At 42.9% G+C, this 19352-nt stretch overlaps 1 protein-coding gene across 7 annotated transcripts in view; it reads right to left on the reverse strand.

The window, feature by feature from the left end:
• Nucleotides 1-18820, reverse strand: part of RALGAPA2 (Ral GTPase activating protein catalytic subunit alpha 2) — a 322541-nt gene extending 303721 nt beyond the window's left edge. For all 7 annotated transcript variants that reach the window (XM_042980989.1, XM_042980987.1, XM_042980988.1 and 4 more), the window contains exon 1: nt 18576-18820. In XM_042980989.1, coding sequence (XP_042836923.1) covers nt 18576-18681 — 106 coding nt within the window. In that variant the 5' untranslated portion in view covers nt 18682-18820. The remainder of the gene's footprint in view (nt 1-18575) is intronic.
• Between the last annotated feature and the right edge of the window lie 532 nt (nt 18821-19352).

A 19352-nucleotide genomic window follows, 5' to 3' on the forward strand; every position in this document is an offset into this window, starting at 1 on the left:
CAGGAGCTAGCTGGTAACCTCTACCTCTCCTCTAATAACTAAGGAAGGAGAAAAGTGGTGATGAGGGCACAGAGAACCATCTTACTTAAGTCTTCACTTCCTGATGTGGAATAATGTCCAAGGAGTTTTAAGTCCAAAATTTAGGATTAGACCATGTATAATGACTCTTCATGTAAAACTGTTTATGTATGTTGCACACCCAAGACAGACACACAGAGAGAGAGAAACAGAGAGAGGAGGATGCACATAAGCGAGAGAGAACACAGAAAACATACCAAAATTCTAACAATGGTCATCATGAGACTGCAGAATCTGAAGAGCCTTTGCATACTTTGATTATTTTTTGCTTATCTGTATCATTCAAATGTTTATAATGAGTACATTAAATTTCATAACCAAAAAGTTATGCATGACAGCGTGGATGGAACTTGAAGGCTTCATGCTAAATGAAATAAGTCAAACAGAGGGAAAAAATGTATCCAATGATCCTGCTTGTATGTGGAATCAAAAAAACAAAAAAAACAAAAACAAAAACTAGCCAAATTCATAGAAAAAGAGATCAGACTTGTGGTTACTAGAGAGGGGATGTGGGGGTGGGGTGAGGAATTGGAGAAAGGAAAAAATATATAAACCTATCTTTTATTTTGGGGGAGAAAAAGTTGCCATAATGTTTTGGAAAAAGATCTTTTTCAGATCTTTTTCAAAGTCTGACTATTTACCATAAAAAAAGAAAAGAACAACCCAGCAGACATGACACCAGACCATAATGTTCTTCAAACGTGTCATACTTTCCAACTTTGAAGTACACTCAAGACCCACACAATATATAAAATAGTATCTTTTCCAAGACCAAAATGCCCCAAAACTGCAAGTAATTTAAATTTCCCCTGCTCAACACTATAATGAAACTTATTCTGTAATAACATATACATTGTACATAATGCCTTGTAATGATCTAGTTATTGAGAACTTTTGCTGTCTTTAAGGAAAGCTGTGGTTCTGTCATTTACCAAAAACTGTAGAAAAATAATAGAGCCAGGTAGGAAGAAATTATCTCTGCCCAGCCACTCAATAACTTGTACTGAGTAGGGACAAACAAATGTGTGACATCCCCAAATGGAAAAGGTGATGAAATTTCAAATCCGGATAAGGTTCATTTCTAAGACCTGGTAGTCTTAGCATACATTAAGTCATGTTTCTTCATTCTGTGTAAACCTGGAACTGACAAGCAACTGCCAGAACAGAATTTCCATCTGTACACACCTAGCAACATCACTTCGTAAAAATCACGTGTTTTCAATTAACACTGAGCTAGCGATCAAGGCTCCCTCAGGCCTTTCCATGAAGAAACACAATATAAAGTACAAATGGGGCCCTAACTTAGCCCGCACCTGAAATGGAGCCAACCACTGGCTTTTCTTGGCAATCATTTATAAAGATAAATTAATATTATACTGACAGATCAGCATTATCCTGTGCTCATTCTTTTTCAGCTGCTGGCAGATCTCCATTTTTTGTCAACATCAGGGGTACTCTCTAATGTCTCTGCTCTGTGCCTCTTACTAGAATTTGGGGTAACACAGCAAGCCTGCCTCCATACTGTTACAAGCTTGGGCTGCTGTGTGGGCCCCGTCACATGGCCCCACTGCAGTCTAGCTTCCCTGTCCCATGGGCTGCAGTGTTCTCCTCACTACTCACTTCTGCAATAAGGCCAGACACAGGCCACGTGTGCTCTACCTTCCTCAGAACCTGGGACTACCCTGTCATGGCTTCCACAGCCACTCACTTTTCTTCCCCGGCACCACTTCTTTTTCTTACCTCTTCCTTTTTCTGTCTCTAGCCACTGCTCAGTATTGGGACAAAGGACAGGACTTCTAACAAAATGAGCCAAAAGAAAATAAAGCTTTCTACAAAGAAAGGTCTTAAAGGTCAACTCAGGTCATACCCCTGCTCTTACTTCCCATGGGGCTCTCCATTTTATCTTGTAAGTCCTCCCTGAGACCTACAAGCCCCACCTGGTCCTACCCTTTCCTCCCCCACTCCCAACTCCTCCAACTCTATAGACTTCCACTAGATTCTCAAGCGTATTTATGACTTGGAGCATGCACACTTTCTGTGTGTGCAGATTCTTTCCAGGAATTACTGTTCCTTCTGGAACACTATTCCCAGAAACAATCACCAAGCTATGCCCTGCTTAACCCAGGTCTTGACTCTAAAACCCTCTTCAGAGAGGCCCTCCCTGACCCAGCTGTCTAGACCAACATACAAACATCCCTATCAAGCTTCATTTTCCTATAATCATTACTTGCAATTATATCATACATTTACTTGTTATTTGTTTCTTATTCATCTCCCTTAATAGAATCTCATGAAACTGGAGCTTCATTTGGCAAATAGCAAGTCCTCAGTAACTATTTGTAGGAATGACCTAAAAACAAGGTATACTGTCTAACACAGACAAAACTCAAGGGTGGTCAATCCATTTATTAGAACAGTAACCCTTACTTCCCTCAAATTAGATAAACCTTCAATTGTAACTCCCATAGTCTTAAGTAGAACTTACAGAATGTCATGTAAGGTTTTCTCAATGATCTAGGATTATTAACACAAAAGGCAATGCCCTTGTGACATACATGGGGATGAGCAGAGATATTAGCAGTATTATTTTCTGTGGGAATGTATCAGTATGCCTTTCCAGAACTATTCTCAGAAATATAGGAGCCAGAATGAGACTCAGTCCTCAGGAAAAGGACAAATGATATACAGGCCAGCCAATCAGAGTACTCCATCTCCCTCACCCAGTGTTGGTACAGGAATGGGCACATGACCCAAGTAAAGCCAATCAGAGTGGTCTCAGGACCTGGCGCCCTACGGGAGGAGCCACTAGCTTTCGGGGACCATCTCTCTTGCACCTGGCAGAGTCAACCTAAGAATGAAGCAGAAGCACAGAAAACAAACAAACAAACAAACAAACATGGAACCAAGAGTGGAGAGGAGTTATTTTTCATCAAGGGAGAGTAAAAAAAGAGAGTGGACAGGAGAATGAGTGAGTTCCCTGGACTCCACTCACCTCCCTGTCAACAGTCATACATACTTAAAGATAAACGTTCCCCTAGAGTAGTTGTATGTATCATTAAGTCCCCCTTTTCTCAAGTTAGTTTGAGTTTCTGCCACATGCAACCAAGAGCTCTGACTAGTATAAATATGTTCAACATATATAGTTGACCCTTGAACAGTGCAGGGATTGGGGGTATCTACTCCCAGCATGTAACAAATTTTGACTCCCCAAACTTAACAGCCTGTTAACCAGAAGTCTCACTGATAACATGAACAGATAATTAACACACATTTCATATGTTGTATATATTAAATACCATATTTTACAATAAAGGAAGATAGAGAAAATAAAATGTTACTAAGAAAATCATAAAGAAGAGAAAAGACATTTACAGTACTATTGCACAGTTATCGGAAAAACCCCACGTATAAGTGGACCGACGCAGTTCAAACCTGTTGTTAAGGGTCAACTGTACTACCATTCTGGTGGAGCAGAATAATTTTAAAAAGCAAAAAGATCCCCCAGCTAGTTACACACCCAGGTGGTTGTCAGGGGCTGAAGAGAAGAGGGAATAAGTGACTGCCTAATGGTTACAGGGTTTTCTGTTGAAATGATGAAAATGTCTGGACTAAATAGAGGTGTGATGATTGCACAGCACTGTAAGTGTCCTAAATGCCACTGAATTATTCACTTTCAAATGATTAATTTTATATTATGTGGAATTCACTTCAATAAACAAAATTTTAAACAAGAAAACAATGCTGCAATGCATTTCTTAATAGCCGTTAATTATATCATAATTTCTTACAAAAGGAAATTAAATCAAATGATATGTACATTTTTTTCATTCATTCAGCAGCTATTTATTGAGCACCTACTATGCACTAGGAAGAGGGCCAAGGGATATAGGGAGAACTAGGGAAGGAAGGGAATCAGGAATTCAGCCTGAGGCTGCCAAGTGAACCTGAAGACATCTATCCTCACTGCCTGAGTCCCAAAGAAGCCACACGTACCCCCAAACTCCCTCATTTTGAAGTCCAAATATTCCTAACAATGAAAGGGGGCACTGGGCTTAAAAATGGACTTGAGTTTTTAGGATCTGACCACAGGTAGACAGGGGTCAGTAGTACCAGGAAAAGACCTGCAGTTTCCTATGTAGTCATGGTGGATCTGAGTCCGGGACCAGCTGCTTCCTAAGGCAGTACCTATGACTCTCTACCCCAAGCCTCCGCATGTTCATCTTTCAAATGTTATTGTGATTAAGAGAAAGCTCTGTCATCAGGCACACCTGAGGTGGAATCCTGACTTGGCTACCACAGGGCCACCAGCCTGTTTCTGTTATGGGGAATGTGTGTCTATAATTTTTCTGTAAAATGGGAACAACAGGCTACCAACCTCATTTAGTACTGGGAGGGCAAGCACTATGGGGAAAACTAAAGGAGTAGGAAGGGGACAGTGAGGGAAGAAGAGTCTAAAGGCCCCCATCTGGCATAAAGTCCTGCCCTAAGTCTTATCTATTCATGTTTTAATCTTCTCTTTTACTGTCATAAAATATGCATACTATTCAAGTGCTTTCCCCTCTCCAGGCCTCAGTCTCCTCCATTTAAAAAGTGAAGGGTTGGCCTAGAAGAAATTTGTTGCTTAGCCTCTATTCAAATGCAGCTGAGTGTAACATTGGAGGATTTTCTGTACTTCTCTTGAGTGTGACTTAGCAGTTTTTTATTTGCAGAGCATTTTAACAGTCAGTCATCACGGAGCAATATCCAGGTACGCATTTTATCAGGAAGTTAAAGGAGGGGTGGGCAGGGGACACAGGCTGCAGCCAGGAGGGGACAGACCAGGCATGGAGCATAGCATGGCAGGAGCTGCAGAGGCTGCTTTCCAACTCAAGCACCAAAGAAGCCTATTGTATGGCTCCCACTGTACCTAGAAGTCTCGTTAAGTTTGTTTTACAAGTCTTTTTTGACAAGTGAGGCCTTTAAAACATGTTTCCTCATTGTGCAGAGGGTGAAGTTCAATCCAAACATTTGTCTACAGAAGAAACTGGGAGGATCCAACTGCCAGGGGACCATCATAAACTCCACTCACACCCGGGGGCCCCAGGAAGGAGTGCTTCTTCAGGTGGCCCTGATGGTGGTTCTGCTCTTTTCTCCAAATGTAATTGCTTTTGCCTTCTGAATTTAATAGAGGTTCCAAAATTGATTGCTGATTTAGAGCATCTCACAGCGTTATGTTGAATAGTGAAGATAATGCACTGAAAATAATCGACACAATGGTTCGGTGCAATGGTTAACAATGTCCGTTTCAGTAGGCAGGTGTACTTGCCCTGAAGGGTAGTAGCAGCTGGCTCTGAGGATGCCTTCAAGACCACAAGTCTCAGGCAGATGGAGATGGAAGTCTGCAGCTGGGCAGAGTTTCAGGCATTTTGGCCAAGGAGCAGATGGCAGCCAAGGCCAAGGAATAGGTAGCAACTGGCACACAAGACTCCTGCCATAGCAGAAACCTATAAATTTGACTTCAGCAACATCAGCCTTGTGCATCTTGAGGCATAAACCTGCTGGGTAGACATGGTCAATTAGATGTCTGGGCTTTAGTGCAGCCATGAATATAAGGCCAAATAGTCTGTGTCCTTCCCCTTCTTCTTGTGATGATGTGAGGCAAAAAGATGCCCATGTGATGTCACAGGTGAGATGGATGACACAGGCGTTGTGATGTCAGGTCACTGAAGGCTACTACTGACCATCTGACGATTCATCACATGGAGGCGCATCTGCTTCCTGACCAGGGATGACGTGGTTACTGAAACTGTGGAACGCAAAACCGCAGACAGAGGGAAGACTATGGGCTCCTGGGTGGCTCAGTTGGTTGAGCATCCAACTTCTGCTCAGGTCATGATCTCCTGGTCCTGCACTGGGCTTGCCGCAGCTTCTGATCCTCGGTTCCCCTCTCGCTCTGCCCCTCCCCCACTCACTCTCTGTCTCTAGCTGCCTTTCCCTAGACTTCAACCTTCATCTATCCTTAGGGGAAGGAATAAAGGCCAGTAGCTAATCTTGAAGAATCTGGAATCAGATTACTGCATTTAAAACCTGACTTCACCGCTCACACTGGTCTTGTGATCTCAAGCAAGTGTCTTAATATTCTGGTCCTCAGTTTTCCCACCTTTGGATGGGTGTGGAGTTCTGAGCCTGGGGCACTTGGTTGGCTCAGTTGGAAGACTGTGTAACTCTTGATCTCAGGGTCGTAAGTTTGAGCTCCATGTTGGGTATAGAGATTACTTAAAAAAGAAAGAAATAGGGGCATCTGGGCGGCTCAGTCAGTCAAGCATCCAACTCTTGACTTCATCTAAGGTTCTTGATTTCATGGTTCTGTGCATTTGAGCCCTGAGTCAGGCTCTGCTCAAATGATTTGTACATTTTAAGACCACTGGCATATTCCAACAAATTACTCTTCAGAAAGATCATACCAAATTATAGTCCTGTCAAAGGTGTGTTGGAAACAGGAGAAATCATTCAGGGAAACACACACACACACACACACACACACACACACACCAGCAACTTTGCTAAAAATAATAGGTATATACATTTTAATTTATAAGTTTATATATTCTGGGGCACCTGGGTGGCTCGGTTGATTGAGCGTCCAACTTTGGCTCAGGTCATGATCTCACAGTTTGTGAGTTCGAGCCCCGCACTAGGCTCGCTTCTGTCAGTGCAGATACTGCTTCAGATCCTCTGTCCCCATTTTCTCTGCCCTTCCCAGGCTCATGCACACTCCCTCCCTCTCTCTCTCTCTCTCTCTCAAAAATAAATAAACATTTATAAGTTTATATATTCTAGATAACTGAAGAGTGGCATATAAAACAATGGGTCTTGTCATTTCTTCATCTGTGACATATATACATACATTTTAAACATTATAATTTTTCTTGTTGATATGTAGGAGCTCTCTGTGTATTGACGATATTGAGGATATAACTATATCCTCTAAGTTTTAAATATTTGTCCAGTTCATTACTTTTTACTTCAGTTAAAAGTGATGTGGATGTGTCCATGTATATATTTATTTTAGGAGCAGGAAAAGAGGAACTGAACCCTTCTCTCAAACATAAACAGCTGTAATATGATACACACACACATACACAAAGACTAGGTGATGTTTTTACTTCTACCTAAGACTTCAGCATAAGCTCTACTACGTCAAGCCTAACTAACACAAACACATCTCCACCTTATCAGATATAAAGTCCATGGGAAAGAGAAGTCTACATTGTTTGCACCAGAAATGTGACCAGACAGAAAACACATCAATCTGTTTAAAAAGTTGCAAAGAAGCAACATGTCATCTGTTCCCCTCTCTTCCATGCAGTCTTGAAAATACTATCAAAGATTTCATTGAAAGAATTTTCACTAGTTATACGAGGTCCATTTTTGGGATAGTGACTCAGTTTTGGTTTTTACAAATTTACAATAGTGTAAATTGTAAAATTTTAAAATAGTGTCTTTCAAATTGTTTCCAAGAAAGAATATCTAGGGTACTTGCCTAAGCCTTCCCCAAGCCCATCCTTACCAACAGCCTCCTTGTCCTGCTGCCCTCCACCCCCAAACTCTTTTCCCAACCTCTTCTCCCTTTAGTCCACACAAACAGTCCTTTCTTACAGCTGTTCCCCCTTGGGATCAGAGGGGAGGGTCTGATAATGAGTACATGTACACAAGGGAGGAGGTTAGGGGACTCTCTCAGGAGACCTTAATTCATGGTCTCAAATAATTAATTTTTTAATGTTTATTTATTTTTGAGAGACAGAATGTGAGCAGGGAGGGGCACAGAGACAGGAGGAGACACAGAATCCAAAGCAGGCTCCAGGCTCCAAGCTGTCAGCACAGAGCTGGACGTGAGGCTTGAACCCACAAACCGTGAGATCATGACCTGAGCTGAAGTAGGACGCTTAACTGACTGAGCCATCCAGGCGCCCCTTGAATCATTACTTTAATGATGGGAACATCTGGCTTGTGAAAACAATCTTTGGGTCAGGAAGGCTTTTAGGAATTTTTCAAAACATCCACACAGGTGGCTGCTACAGACTTACATCCATCTATGTGGGAAATCACATTTTGGTGTTTGTTTTTTTTTTTTTTCAATATTTATTCTAGATTTGGACTGCAAGCTCTGGCATCCCCAATGCTGTGTATAATGCCTAACACATGTTGTGTCTAAATAAAAAATAACTGTTAAATGAACAAGGGGACTCTGGAGCCCAGCTGCCTGGGTTCAAATCCTAACTCTGTCATTTATCAGCTGTGTAAACTTGGACAAGATTCTTAACCTTTCTGTGTCTCATCTGTAAAATGAGGATGATAATATTACCTATCCCACTTGGGAGGACTGCATGAGTTAATGCATGTGAAAGTATTTCTGGCAGTGTGTGGCACATGGAAAGTGCTGATTAAATGTTAATTATTATGACTATAAATAAGGAAGTATGTTACCAAAAGGAATCAACATGAACAAGAAGCTCTTCATGTTCTCAATGTATTTATCATCTAATAGAGGAGATCTGGCAAAACACAACAAAGTACAATAGGCAAGCAACGCCAATGAGAGGTTCCAAGTGCTATGGGAATTCCGAGAAAAGATCATTTCGGGACAGAGGGACAAAGAAAGTTCACGTGGAAGATGTAGTGTGCTCATGCTGTTTCCTGGAAGGGTTTTACATGGTAGGATGGGCAACACCTTCTGGGGAAAGGGATGGTATGTCAGTTGGGGCTCCCTAAGAAATAGACACCAAGATAGGATTACACCTGCAGGAGATTGATTGGGGGAACTGTCTGTGAAGGGGGAAGACCTGAGAAGGCAAGGAGAGGCTTCACCACAGTGAAGGTCTGACCCCTGCAAAGGAGAGGAAAAAGAAAGAGGGCTGGGGAGGAAGAGTCTCAGATCCAACTCAGTTGTGAGACGGTCTTGACCACACCAATGGGGAGTCCTCAAGTCAAGGCCACTCTTCAGAGGCATCTGGGTCTTGCAGGAATTAACCACATTAGTAATCTCTTGCTCAGTAATTGCAAGTAGCCCAAGAGAAGCTCAGCTTTGGCTGAAATGTTGTGGTGAATCTAGAAGGCAGCAGCTAGATATCAAGTCAGTCATGCTGCCCCCAGTAGGGATGTGAGTGGTGCATTCTCATAGTTGCCAAACTGGGCACAAGAAACGTCACTAGTACCTATGTGTCCTTGAAACCATGGTTGAGTTTCAGTGAATATGTGCCATCACTTAAAATCAAACGCATGACAATATCAAAGGGCTCCTTATCTTTTTAAACTAAACCACATTTATAAGAGCGAAATTACGTATCTACAGTTAAAAATTAGAAATACTTTTAAAATATCTTTCAGATGTGGTTTCAGTTTCTAAAAGAAGACACAAAGCTGGTTATGAAATATCTCTTCTGTAAAAATCACAGTTAAATCACAGTTAAAATCTTGAATTGGGCATTCAGAACATACTCAGAAACAAAGCTTGACTAAGAATCTAGAAGGTAAATCCTTTCTGAACTGGTTGCTTAAGGAAGCATATCGATCCAATGAGAATGTGAGAAAACATTTTGCAAAGGCGTAAGGTGCCACATGAATATGGGATATCAGTGCAATCAAGTTACATCTTGTGTGAGGTTAGGTCACATTAAAGGCAAAAATGGAGATCAAAATTGCACCTGACAGGTCAGATGGTCCCGCAGTGAGAGATGTGAGGGAAAGAAGACCACTGAGAACACAGTATGTCCCTGGTCCTGCCTGATGCTGCTCTGGGGTACATGGCCACTGAGCAGAAGGGCAGGCAACATCTGCACTACACACACACACACACACACACACACACACACACACACACACACACACACACGTACATTTCCCCATTTGTGGCCAAGCATTTAATACAGAAGTTAAATATATTTATGAGATGACTCCACAGAAGAACAATAAGAACAGCAATCTTACAGATTACAATATTTCCTTTATTTAAGGGGAAACATGGCACAGGAAAGGGAAGAAGACATCCTCAATTCCTATCACTACACCAGCAAGAAAACTAACTCAGCAGTTGACAATACCTCTTACTTTCCCAGAGAAAACAAAAGCCATGGCATGAGAGCTCCCACTGCAGACCATACTTTACTCCATTTTTACCCCCTTTCTCTCCACAGTTTCTTCAATTTTACTCTTTTATTAGTTCCTTCTCCTACATATGTAAGCTCAACTTTGCTCAGCTCTTAAAAAATATAAGAAGCATATCTACACATATGTACCCACCCACCCATCTCTGATCTGGGATTTCCCCCTCTCTTTCAGGCATATTAATCTGTATTCTTTCCATTTCAAGACCCAGAAATATGACTCAAACTGGCTAAGCAAAAACAGGGTGTTACCACCACCTGCAGCTGAGAAGTTCAGGGGTGGAGATAGCAGACATGGCTGAACCTCTCGCACAACAGGGTCCAGTGGGCTCTTCTCGCCCTCCATGTCTCTGCCCTGCTTCTCTCTGAGTATGAATTCAATTTGAGGCAGGTGCCCTTGACACTGGGGAAAGATGAACACTAGCAGCCCATGCTACACCCTAATGGTTTGCAATCCAAAAGGATGGAAGCTCTCACTCTCCCGGCACCCGTGTTCCAAATCTCAGGAAGACTGAGACTCCCAGGCCATTCACCAAGGGGACACATCGGGGACTCCTATTCTATACTCAAGTCTTCCTGGTTCCCAACATCTACCCACACCACAGGATAAAAGCCACTGTACTTAACTCCATGTGGCCACACCATTACCCTCACACAAGTCCCTCCCTCTGCAGTCCCCTTGTCCCCAACTTCTCCTCCTGGGAAACCCTGTATTTGTTATTCCGAACCCACCTCAGACCTCATCTCCCTCAGGAAGCACTGGCGACCTCTCCAAGGCCAAGAGGCCTTTTTGCTGTGCCTCTTCTGCACCTTGTGTGGCCACCTCTGCAGCTTTACCTGCTCTATAGAGGCACTAACTCCTTCATACCAAATGTAGTTGTTTATGTGTCTGCGTGTCCTATTAAACCGTTAAGTTCTGGGCTTGTGCCTTATTGACCTCTGAATACACAGCCCTCCCGCAGACAGACAGACACATACACATCCTTACTCACTCACACTGTTGAAAACATGTCTGTGGAACTGAAATTTTTTAAAATTCCAAAGACAAGATAGATCTTTACTACATTTATATGTTATTCTTAATTTTACAGTACAATAACTTATATCCCTCCTTTAAAGGATAATTTTAAAATCTGGGGCACCTGGGTGGCTCAGTCACTTAAGCATCTGACTTCGGCTTAGGTCATGATCTCATGGTTCACGGCTTTGACCCCCCCCATCGGGCTCTGTGCTGACAGCTCAGAGCCTGGAGCCTGCTTCAGATTCTGTGTCTCCCTCTCTCTCTGCCCCTCCCCTGCTTGTGCTCTGTCTCTGTCTCTCAATAATAAACAAATGTTAAAAACATTTTTTTAATAAAAAAAAAGAATAATTTTAAAATTTAAATTGATGGGCACCTGGGTGGCTGAGTCGGTTGAGCATCCTACTCTTCATTTTGTCTCAGTCTATGTTGGGCTCCACAAAGAGCCTGCTTGGGATTCTCTCTCTCCGTTTCTCTCTGCCCCTATCCCGCTTGCATGTGCAAACACACTCTCTCCTCTGTCTCTTAAAATAAACATCTTTTAAAAATTTAAATGGAATGAATTTGCTATTTTGAAAGTGAAATTTTTTTAATAAACAATTCTCTACAATTTTATCTATGGAAAGATAAGTACTCTAAACAGCTAGTAAAAGTATTCATACCCAATTGCCAGTAACGCACTTACAAAATAAATAAATAAATAAATAAAAATAATAAAAGTTTACATCAAAATACGCTAGGCTTATCAATGATCTCTCTTCCCGGAAGTGGTCCCAAACAAAACATCTGAGCTCAATCAGACTCTTACCCTAGGTTCTTCCTTCTCACATCAGAACTACAGACATCCTCAGGGCACATGGGTGGCTCAGTCGGTTAAGCGTCAGACTTGGGCTCAGGTCATGATCTCACAGTTCGTGGGTTCGAGCCCCGCGTCGGGCCTTGTGCTGACAGCTCAGAGCCTGGAGTCTGCTTCGGATTCTGTGTCTCCCTCTCTCTCTGCCCCTCTCCCACTCGCACTCTGTCTTTATCTCTCAAAAATGAATAAACATTAAAAAAAATTAAAAAAAAAAAAAGAAGAAAAAGTACAGACATCCTCAAGCCCTAGAGGCAGGGATTGGTATATCTGCATTTCACGTATGTGTCTAAAGTTCATTTTATATTCCAGAGGATACAGATACTAACAGATACTAACATTTTAATGTTAGTAATTGATAAAAAATTAGCAAAGGGAGCATATGGCAAAATCACTTTGCTTCAAACAAGGTTAAATGAGGGAGACCACACTAAGACTGGCTGAAGAGCCTGAAATTGCACCTCCGACTTTGCTCTGGTTGTAGAGTGTCCTTTGGCAGTAATGTCCATGCAATACTGTACCACCTGTTAGGCCTGCCAAGGGCACAGAGAGGCCAATGAACAGAAAAACACAAAAGGAGTCTCTTTATCTTCTGCCATGCTGAAATCAAATACAGCCTCAAGTCTCTCTAGAAGAATCTAGTAAAACAGAAGAAAGCAGCACAAGTCAAAGCAACATTTTGGGGGGACATGCAAAAACCCTTGGGCTTTTGTTTTTATGTTAACATTCACTGTGGTGGGTAAATATATTATCTGATATGTAAATATACTTCTGAGTCAGGTAACTAGCAGAGGCATAAAATGGGCTTCATAATCAGGAATCCTGGCTCTGCTACTTATGGGCGGGGTGCTAACAGACAAGTAGTTAAGCGCACTGAGCCTTGGTTCCCTCATCTATAGGTTGAGAGTAAGAGCCTCCTACCTTCATCAGAGGTTGTGGGAAGATTCGATGGAACCATGACGACGATAGACAACCACATCGTAGCTTTTATCCTCTTATTAAGCTCCAGACCCCATGTCCAACAACCTCCCAGACATTTCCACTTGGATCTTGCCTTTTGCTCAGACTCAACACCCATAACACCAAACTCATCTTCCCCTATCATCAGCCAGGATCTCCTCCCAACTCCTCTGGTCCTATCCCTGACACTCTTACTCTCCAAAATGCCTACCGCCAATTATCAAATTACACAAGTGTGTTTATTGCTTGTCAGACAACAGTGGAAATGGTAGTCTCAATCCTTGCTGTTAGCAGGCTCATTGGGAGCAACACTTAGGAAAACACAGTGAATCGAGTTATAAACATGTTCAAACCCAGCAATTTGACTTCAGTGGAATCTGTCCTGAGGAAATAACACAAAATACAGAAAAAGCTGCTTCCCAAGGTGTTTACAGTGGTATTATTTACATCAGAGAAAGAAAGAGAAAGGAAGGAAACAATTTAACCATCCAGGAAATGGTAAGCTAACTTACCCTGCACAGTTTCAACAATGTTTGTAGTTAATAAAAATGAGAGGGAGAAAAAAGGTACGAAAATGTTAATAAGAAAATAAGTTTAAAAGGCAACATTTAAAATTCTAAGTGAGGGGCACCTGGGTGGTTCAGTTGGCTGAGCGTCCAACTTTAGCTCAGGTCATCATCTTGCAATTCCTAAGTTCAAGCACCACACTGGGCTTGCTGCTGTCAGCCTGTCAGTGCTGAGCCCACTTTGGATCCTCTGTCCTCCTCTCTCTGCCCCTCCCTGACTTGTGCTCTTCCCAAAAATAAACAAATATTTTAAAAATAAATAAATAATAAAAATAAATAAAATTGCTTAAGTGAACTTGTCCCTACCTAAAACAATAGTTGAAATATACCAAAATATTCCATGTTACTCTGTCCATATATAGAGAGCATTTGAGAGAGACTGCTCTCTCCTCTCTGGTTTCAAATATTTGGCCCAAACCCTGATGTCTCATGATTAGACTTGACTGACTATGGCCTCTCATCCCAGATCTCTTCTCCTTCAGATTGATCACTCCTCACCTGGCTTCTGCAAACCTCAGTTTCATTTCTTTACTTAGACAATCACTAGTTCCTGCTGCATTGGTCCTTTGTAATCCTGCCCCTCCTCTCCATTCGTGGAGCATCTCATTTCAGACCCTTATAATCTGCTTCTTCACTGCCAGTAGTGTCACCCCTCCCCTCCGGTCCATCTTCCTGACTCTGTTGACAGGCAGCTCTCAAGTCTTATCATTTGACCTACTAAGAGTTCTTCAAGTGGGCCCTCTCACCTCCAAGATAAGACATGAGTTTCCAACTCAGACAAACAAGACCTTTTCTGATCTGGCCCCCCAACTGCTCCAGCTTCTGCCAGTCAGGCCACCACTCCTTTCCCCCACCAGTATCCCCCAGTCCAACTCACCGTTCTGCCCCCACCCCTGGCCTACACAGCACTGTAATCACTCATCTGACACTGTGAACACCCTCGGGGCAAGAGTTCTAGCACTCTATCTCAGGACCAACATTACTCGATTCCCTCACCAGACAGGAGGAACTGGCAGGTTGGTTGGTGTTCCTCACCTTTACACATCATTGCCATGCATATTTTCACTGCCAGCTTCCAGGTCCCCTTGCTTGGAACTGTCCTCCCCCTGCCCTTCCCAAATTCTAACCTTGCTCTGTCCAGTATGTAGCCACTAGCCACATGTGGCTGCTAAGCTTTTAAAATACAGTTGGTTTGAAAGGAGATGTGCTATAAGTATACAACACACACTAGATTTCAAAGACCTGGGGTAAAAAATATTATTTTATATTGATTACCTGTTGATATAATACATATTAGATCTGTGGGATGAAATAAAATGTATTATTAAAATTAATTTCACCTGCTTCCTTTTACTTTTTTAAATGTGGCTACTAAAAAATTTTAAATTAAACATGTGGCTCACATTATATTTCTATTGGACAGAACTAGTCTAACCATCCTTAGGGCCCAGGATGACTAAAACCTCCTTCAAGATGTCCTTCTCTTTGTGCCACTCTTAATGATCTTTTTTGACCCCTTGAAATCCTATATTGAAGTCCACCATAAAAGCCACTATCTAAGTACATACCATACTATATGCTTACTAATTACATCAAGTCTTCTTGCTACATCAATGCCATTTCTATTTTAGGACTCAGAACAGACACTCAACTTTCAATTAAACATGGAATCTTTGCTGGGGCAAGATAGCAATACAGAGAATTTTTTTGGTTTCTGTTTTGTTTTGTATACTCATTTACTTTTCCACCGATAATGTCAACAATGCAGGGAGAATTGGAAGTCAGGGGACCTAAGGGCTCATGGTTCTGTCTGTGATTAACACAATATATACAGATCATTTAGTACATCGCTTGGCCCCTTGTAAGGTCTGCCTGTGCCTCAGTCTCCCCCTTTGTAAAATAAAGTTAATAATATCAGACCAATCTACAATATGTAGCCAGGTTAAAGTAGCTAAGCAAGTTCTAACTTGAACCATTACCATGACTGAGAAAATTCTACTTTCCACAGTTCATTGTGTGTTTCTTAGCCAGTTTTAGACTAATTTTTATAAAGAGAGAACAAATTCACAGCAATTATCAAAATACAAAGGGGGGAGTGGGAAACTACCTATCAAAATACTTGTCCTATCCTATTAATGATGGGAGGAAAGTAATGGGAAAGGGAACTGTTATATGCCTGCTCCAAGCTGAAGTAGTTTATATATTAAATCATAATAACCTTTACAAGGCAGACATTACCATACCCATTTGACAGAGTAAAGAAACTGAGGTTCAAAGACAGGCTAGGTAACTAACCAAAGTGATGAAGCCATAACTGCAAATCCAGGTCAGTGGTATCATCTTTCTATGTAAAAAAAAGAACACCTTTATTATCACTTGATGATAAAATATGTGAAATGCAAGAGTATTACCTGAATATGCAAATAAAAATACAAAAATAATGTATATTCAATTCCTTCAAATAGTTTTCTTAATCTTGGCCAATTCCTATCTTTCAGATCAAGAGGCCATTTTTTTCTAAATAGGCTTTTTCTTAAAGTAGCAAACACGGGGCACCTGGATGGCTCAGTCGGTTAAGCGTCCGACTTTGGCTCAGGTCATGATCTCACGGTCCATGAGTTTGAGCCCCGCGTCGGGCTCTGTGCTGACAGTTCAGAGCCTGGAGCCTCTCTGACCCTCCCCCGTTCATGCTCTGTCTCTCTCTGTCTCAAAAATAAACATTAAAAAAACTTTTTTTAAAGTAGCAAACAAATAGGGTATATGATATGCTAGCAACAAGTACATTAATGTACTGTTTTTCTTTAAGGCTTTTAATTTTTTATATATGTATCTATTTTGAGAGAGACAGAGAGAGAGAGAGTGAGTGAATGCACAATCAGGGGGAAGGGGAGAGAGAGAGAGAGAGAGAGAGAGAGAGAGAGAGAAAACGAACCCCAAGCAGCCTCCACACTTGGCACCGAGCCTGATGCAGGGTTTGATCTCACAACAGTGAGATCATAACCTGAGCTTAAATGAAGAGTAGAAGCTACACAGGTGCCCCTTTCTTTGAGGTCTTTAAAACATAGTTGTTAGCAAAAGTTTACATTAGACATTACAAGTAGAATTCCTCAGACACATTTACAAAAATCTAGTCCCTATGGATAAAGATTGCAGCAATAAAGTAAACTGGATCATTCCACAAACAAATGCATCAACAAGAAACCTAATATCAAAGAACCTCTCTTTGTTACAAAACTGAGGTCATTATGAGCTCAATGAAATGAAAAAGAAAGTTCCTCAAAATAGGATATGCGCCTTAAAGTGAAACCTCAATTACACAGCCTTGAAAACTAACTTTCTCAGAATGGTAACAATGTATTGTATATCTCTAAGAAACCAAACTGATCTAGGTTTAATTGATTCTGCCTTTACAAAATGTAGCCAACTTAATCCTGCAGACTTGGAAAGAACAAAAGTTCAAATTCTCTACCACAGGAAAACTTCCAGAGTATCAAATGCTTTAAAATACTGTTCAAGTCTCCTTTATCAAAAATGTCCCTGCAGTAGGTGTTAATCAGTCACTACTAAAAACTCTGCACAATGCAAGCTGTGTGTGCATGAGATTTTACTACAGGAAGCAGACAGTTCAGTTTACCAAGGACACCACATTTCACTTTCAAAAGTCTTGAAAACTAATCCCTCTAACAGTAAGTAACTAATTTATATTTCATTCCAAACCGAACAAGATAGTGTAATCTCAAGGAATTCAAGATTGTGAATAACTTCACTTGGAGAAACCAGGTAGGTGTGTGTTTTCTCAGAGGTGCTTCACAGAATATAAATAGAAATACTTAGCAACTTTTAATCTCATGAACAAGATCTTTATTTAAAATTCTCACATATAAAATGAATTCTTTTACCCCATATCTCAAGTGATAGGCACATTAGACTATGTGTCCTAAATCAGGTGATTTTTGCTCATTTTAAGAATACAAAAGACATCTAGAAGAAACAAGGTGTTCTTTTCTCACACCCCCACCCACGCAAAACACTATAGACAGCACAGGTGTTTGGTCCTTAACAAAAGTTAAGACTAAGTAGGTAAGAAAACAAAACAAAGCACAGCCTAGCAAAGCAGCTACAGATCACATGCAGCAGGTGACAGGAAGCCTTGTGGACACCTCACACCCACAAGGATGAGCTTCATCACAGGTCAACTGCAGGGCCCCCAGGGCTCCACAGAACCTCCATCCAGCAGTCCATAAAAACGAAATAAGGCAAAGAACTATCACTGTCATCTTGGCAATAAAGAAGCAGCAGCCTCCTTGAACCCAGGAAAGCCACCCTTCCCTCCAAGAAGACAGGAGGAGCCCCCCTTCACACCAAGGACACAAAGAAACCTAAGCAGTCAGACCAAAAATAAAAATAAAAATAAAAAGAGCATGGGAAGAGGGATGACAGCTAAATTTAATTTATCCTGGGAGCACTTCATGTCTCAGTCTATTTGAAGACTCCAACTCAAAAGTAAAAATAAAATTTAAGGGGAGCGGGCCCACGAAAGAGATGACAGTTCAATTAAGTCTGTGCTGGGAACACTTAGGAGACTCAGGGTGTCAAGAGTCCAAAATTAAAATTAAAAAATGGGAGAGGAGGAGACAGTTCAGTGTGTGTGTGTGTGTGTGTGTGTGTGTGTGTGTGTGTAGCACCTGGAGTCCAGGATTTGCTGGGGAGGGAAGAGTCAAGGCTCCACCGGCCTCGGGGTGACCCGGCACGAATCTGGGGTAAATTTACACTCTGGGCGACAGGGCAGAGCCCGAGGGCCAGAGTGCCCGCTGTTGGGGAACAATGCCGGGCGCCAGAGAGGAGGGTCTGACGCCGCCCCCCCAACCCCCGATGCCGTCTGCATCCCAGTCCCGACCCTCGTCCGGCCCGCGTCTGGGCAGGTGCCCCCAAGCCCGGCGCCCCGGCTCGCGCCTCACCCAGCAGCGCCCGCAGGTGCTTCAGGCGGGTCAGCACGTCCTTCTTGGGGTCCAGCACCTTCTGGGTGGACTTCTTCACATCCCCGTGGCTCCTTCGGGAGAACATCCCGCCGCGGGAAACCCGAGCCCCGCCGGCGGGGCAGGAGGCGCCTGCGCCGCGCGAGTCACCGCATAAGGTCCGGGCCGGCGCGTGTCGCGCGGGCCACTCGCCGCCCCCCGCCGGGCCACCGCCGCTACCGCCGCCGCTTCAGCTGTGGCTCCAGGAAGAAGGGGCGGGCCGGGTCCGGCGAAGGGCGGTGCAGGAAGGCGGTGTCGACGCGGAACCGACGGCCCCGCCCCGCGGAGGTGCGGGCGGGCCCTCCGGGCGCGGCGCAAGCGCGCGCCTTTCGGACCCGCCTCACGGGGACGCGCCCGGAGCGCAGAGTCGGCGCCGCGAATCACAAAGAAGCTTGCCCCTTGCACAGGCTGTACTACAAGTCCCAGAATGCACTGCGAAAAAGTCCTCCAATCAGGCTGGCGTGTCTTAGGCACGATGGGAGTCAATGGGTTAGGTCTGAGCACGTTCTTCCTCTTCAACAGGCCGTGTGCCGCAAGTTCTCCAGGGAAATGTAGTTGTGCAGGGGGAGAGGCGACGCGACTTATGTTTCCAGGGTTCCCCAAGCCGCTGGACAGCATCCGCCAACCCCATCCAGAGAGGCCCAGAGCTCCCACACTTTCACTGCTTGGTGTGTGCTACCCACCCAGTTCACTCTAGTGCAACGTGAACCACAAAAACAT

This window comes from Panthera tigris, chromosome A3 (assembly GCF_018350195.1).
Source record: "Panthera tigris isolate Pti1 chromosome A3, P.tigris_Pti1_mat1.1, whole genome shotgun sequence".
NCBI lineage: Eukaryota > Metazoa > Chordata > Mammalia > Carnivora > Felidae > Panthera > Panthera tigris.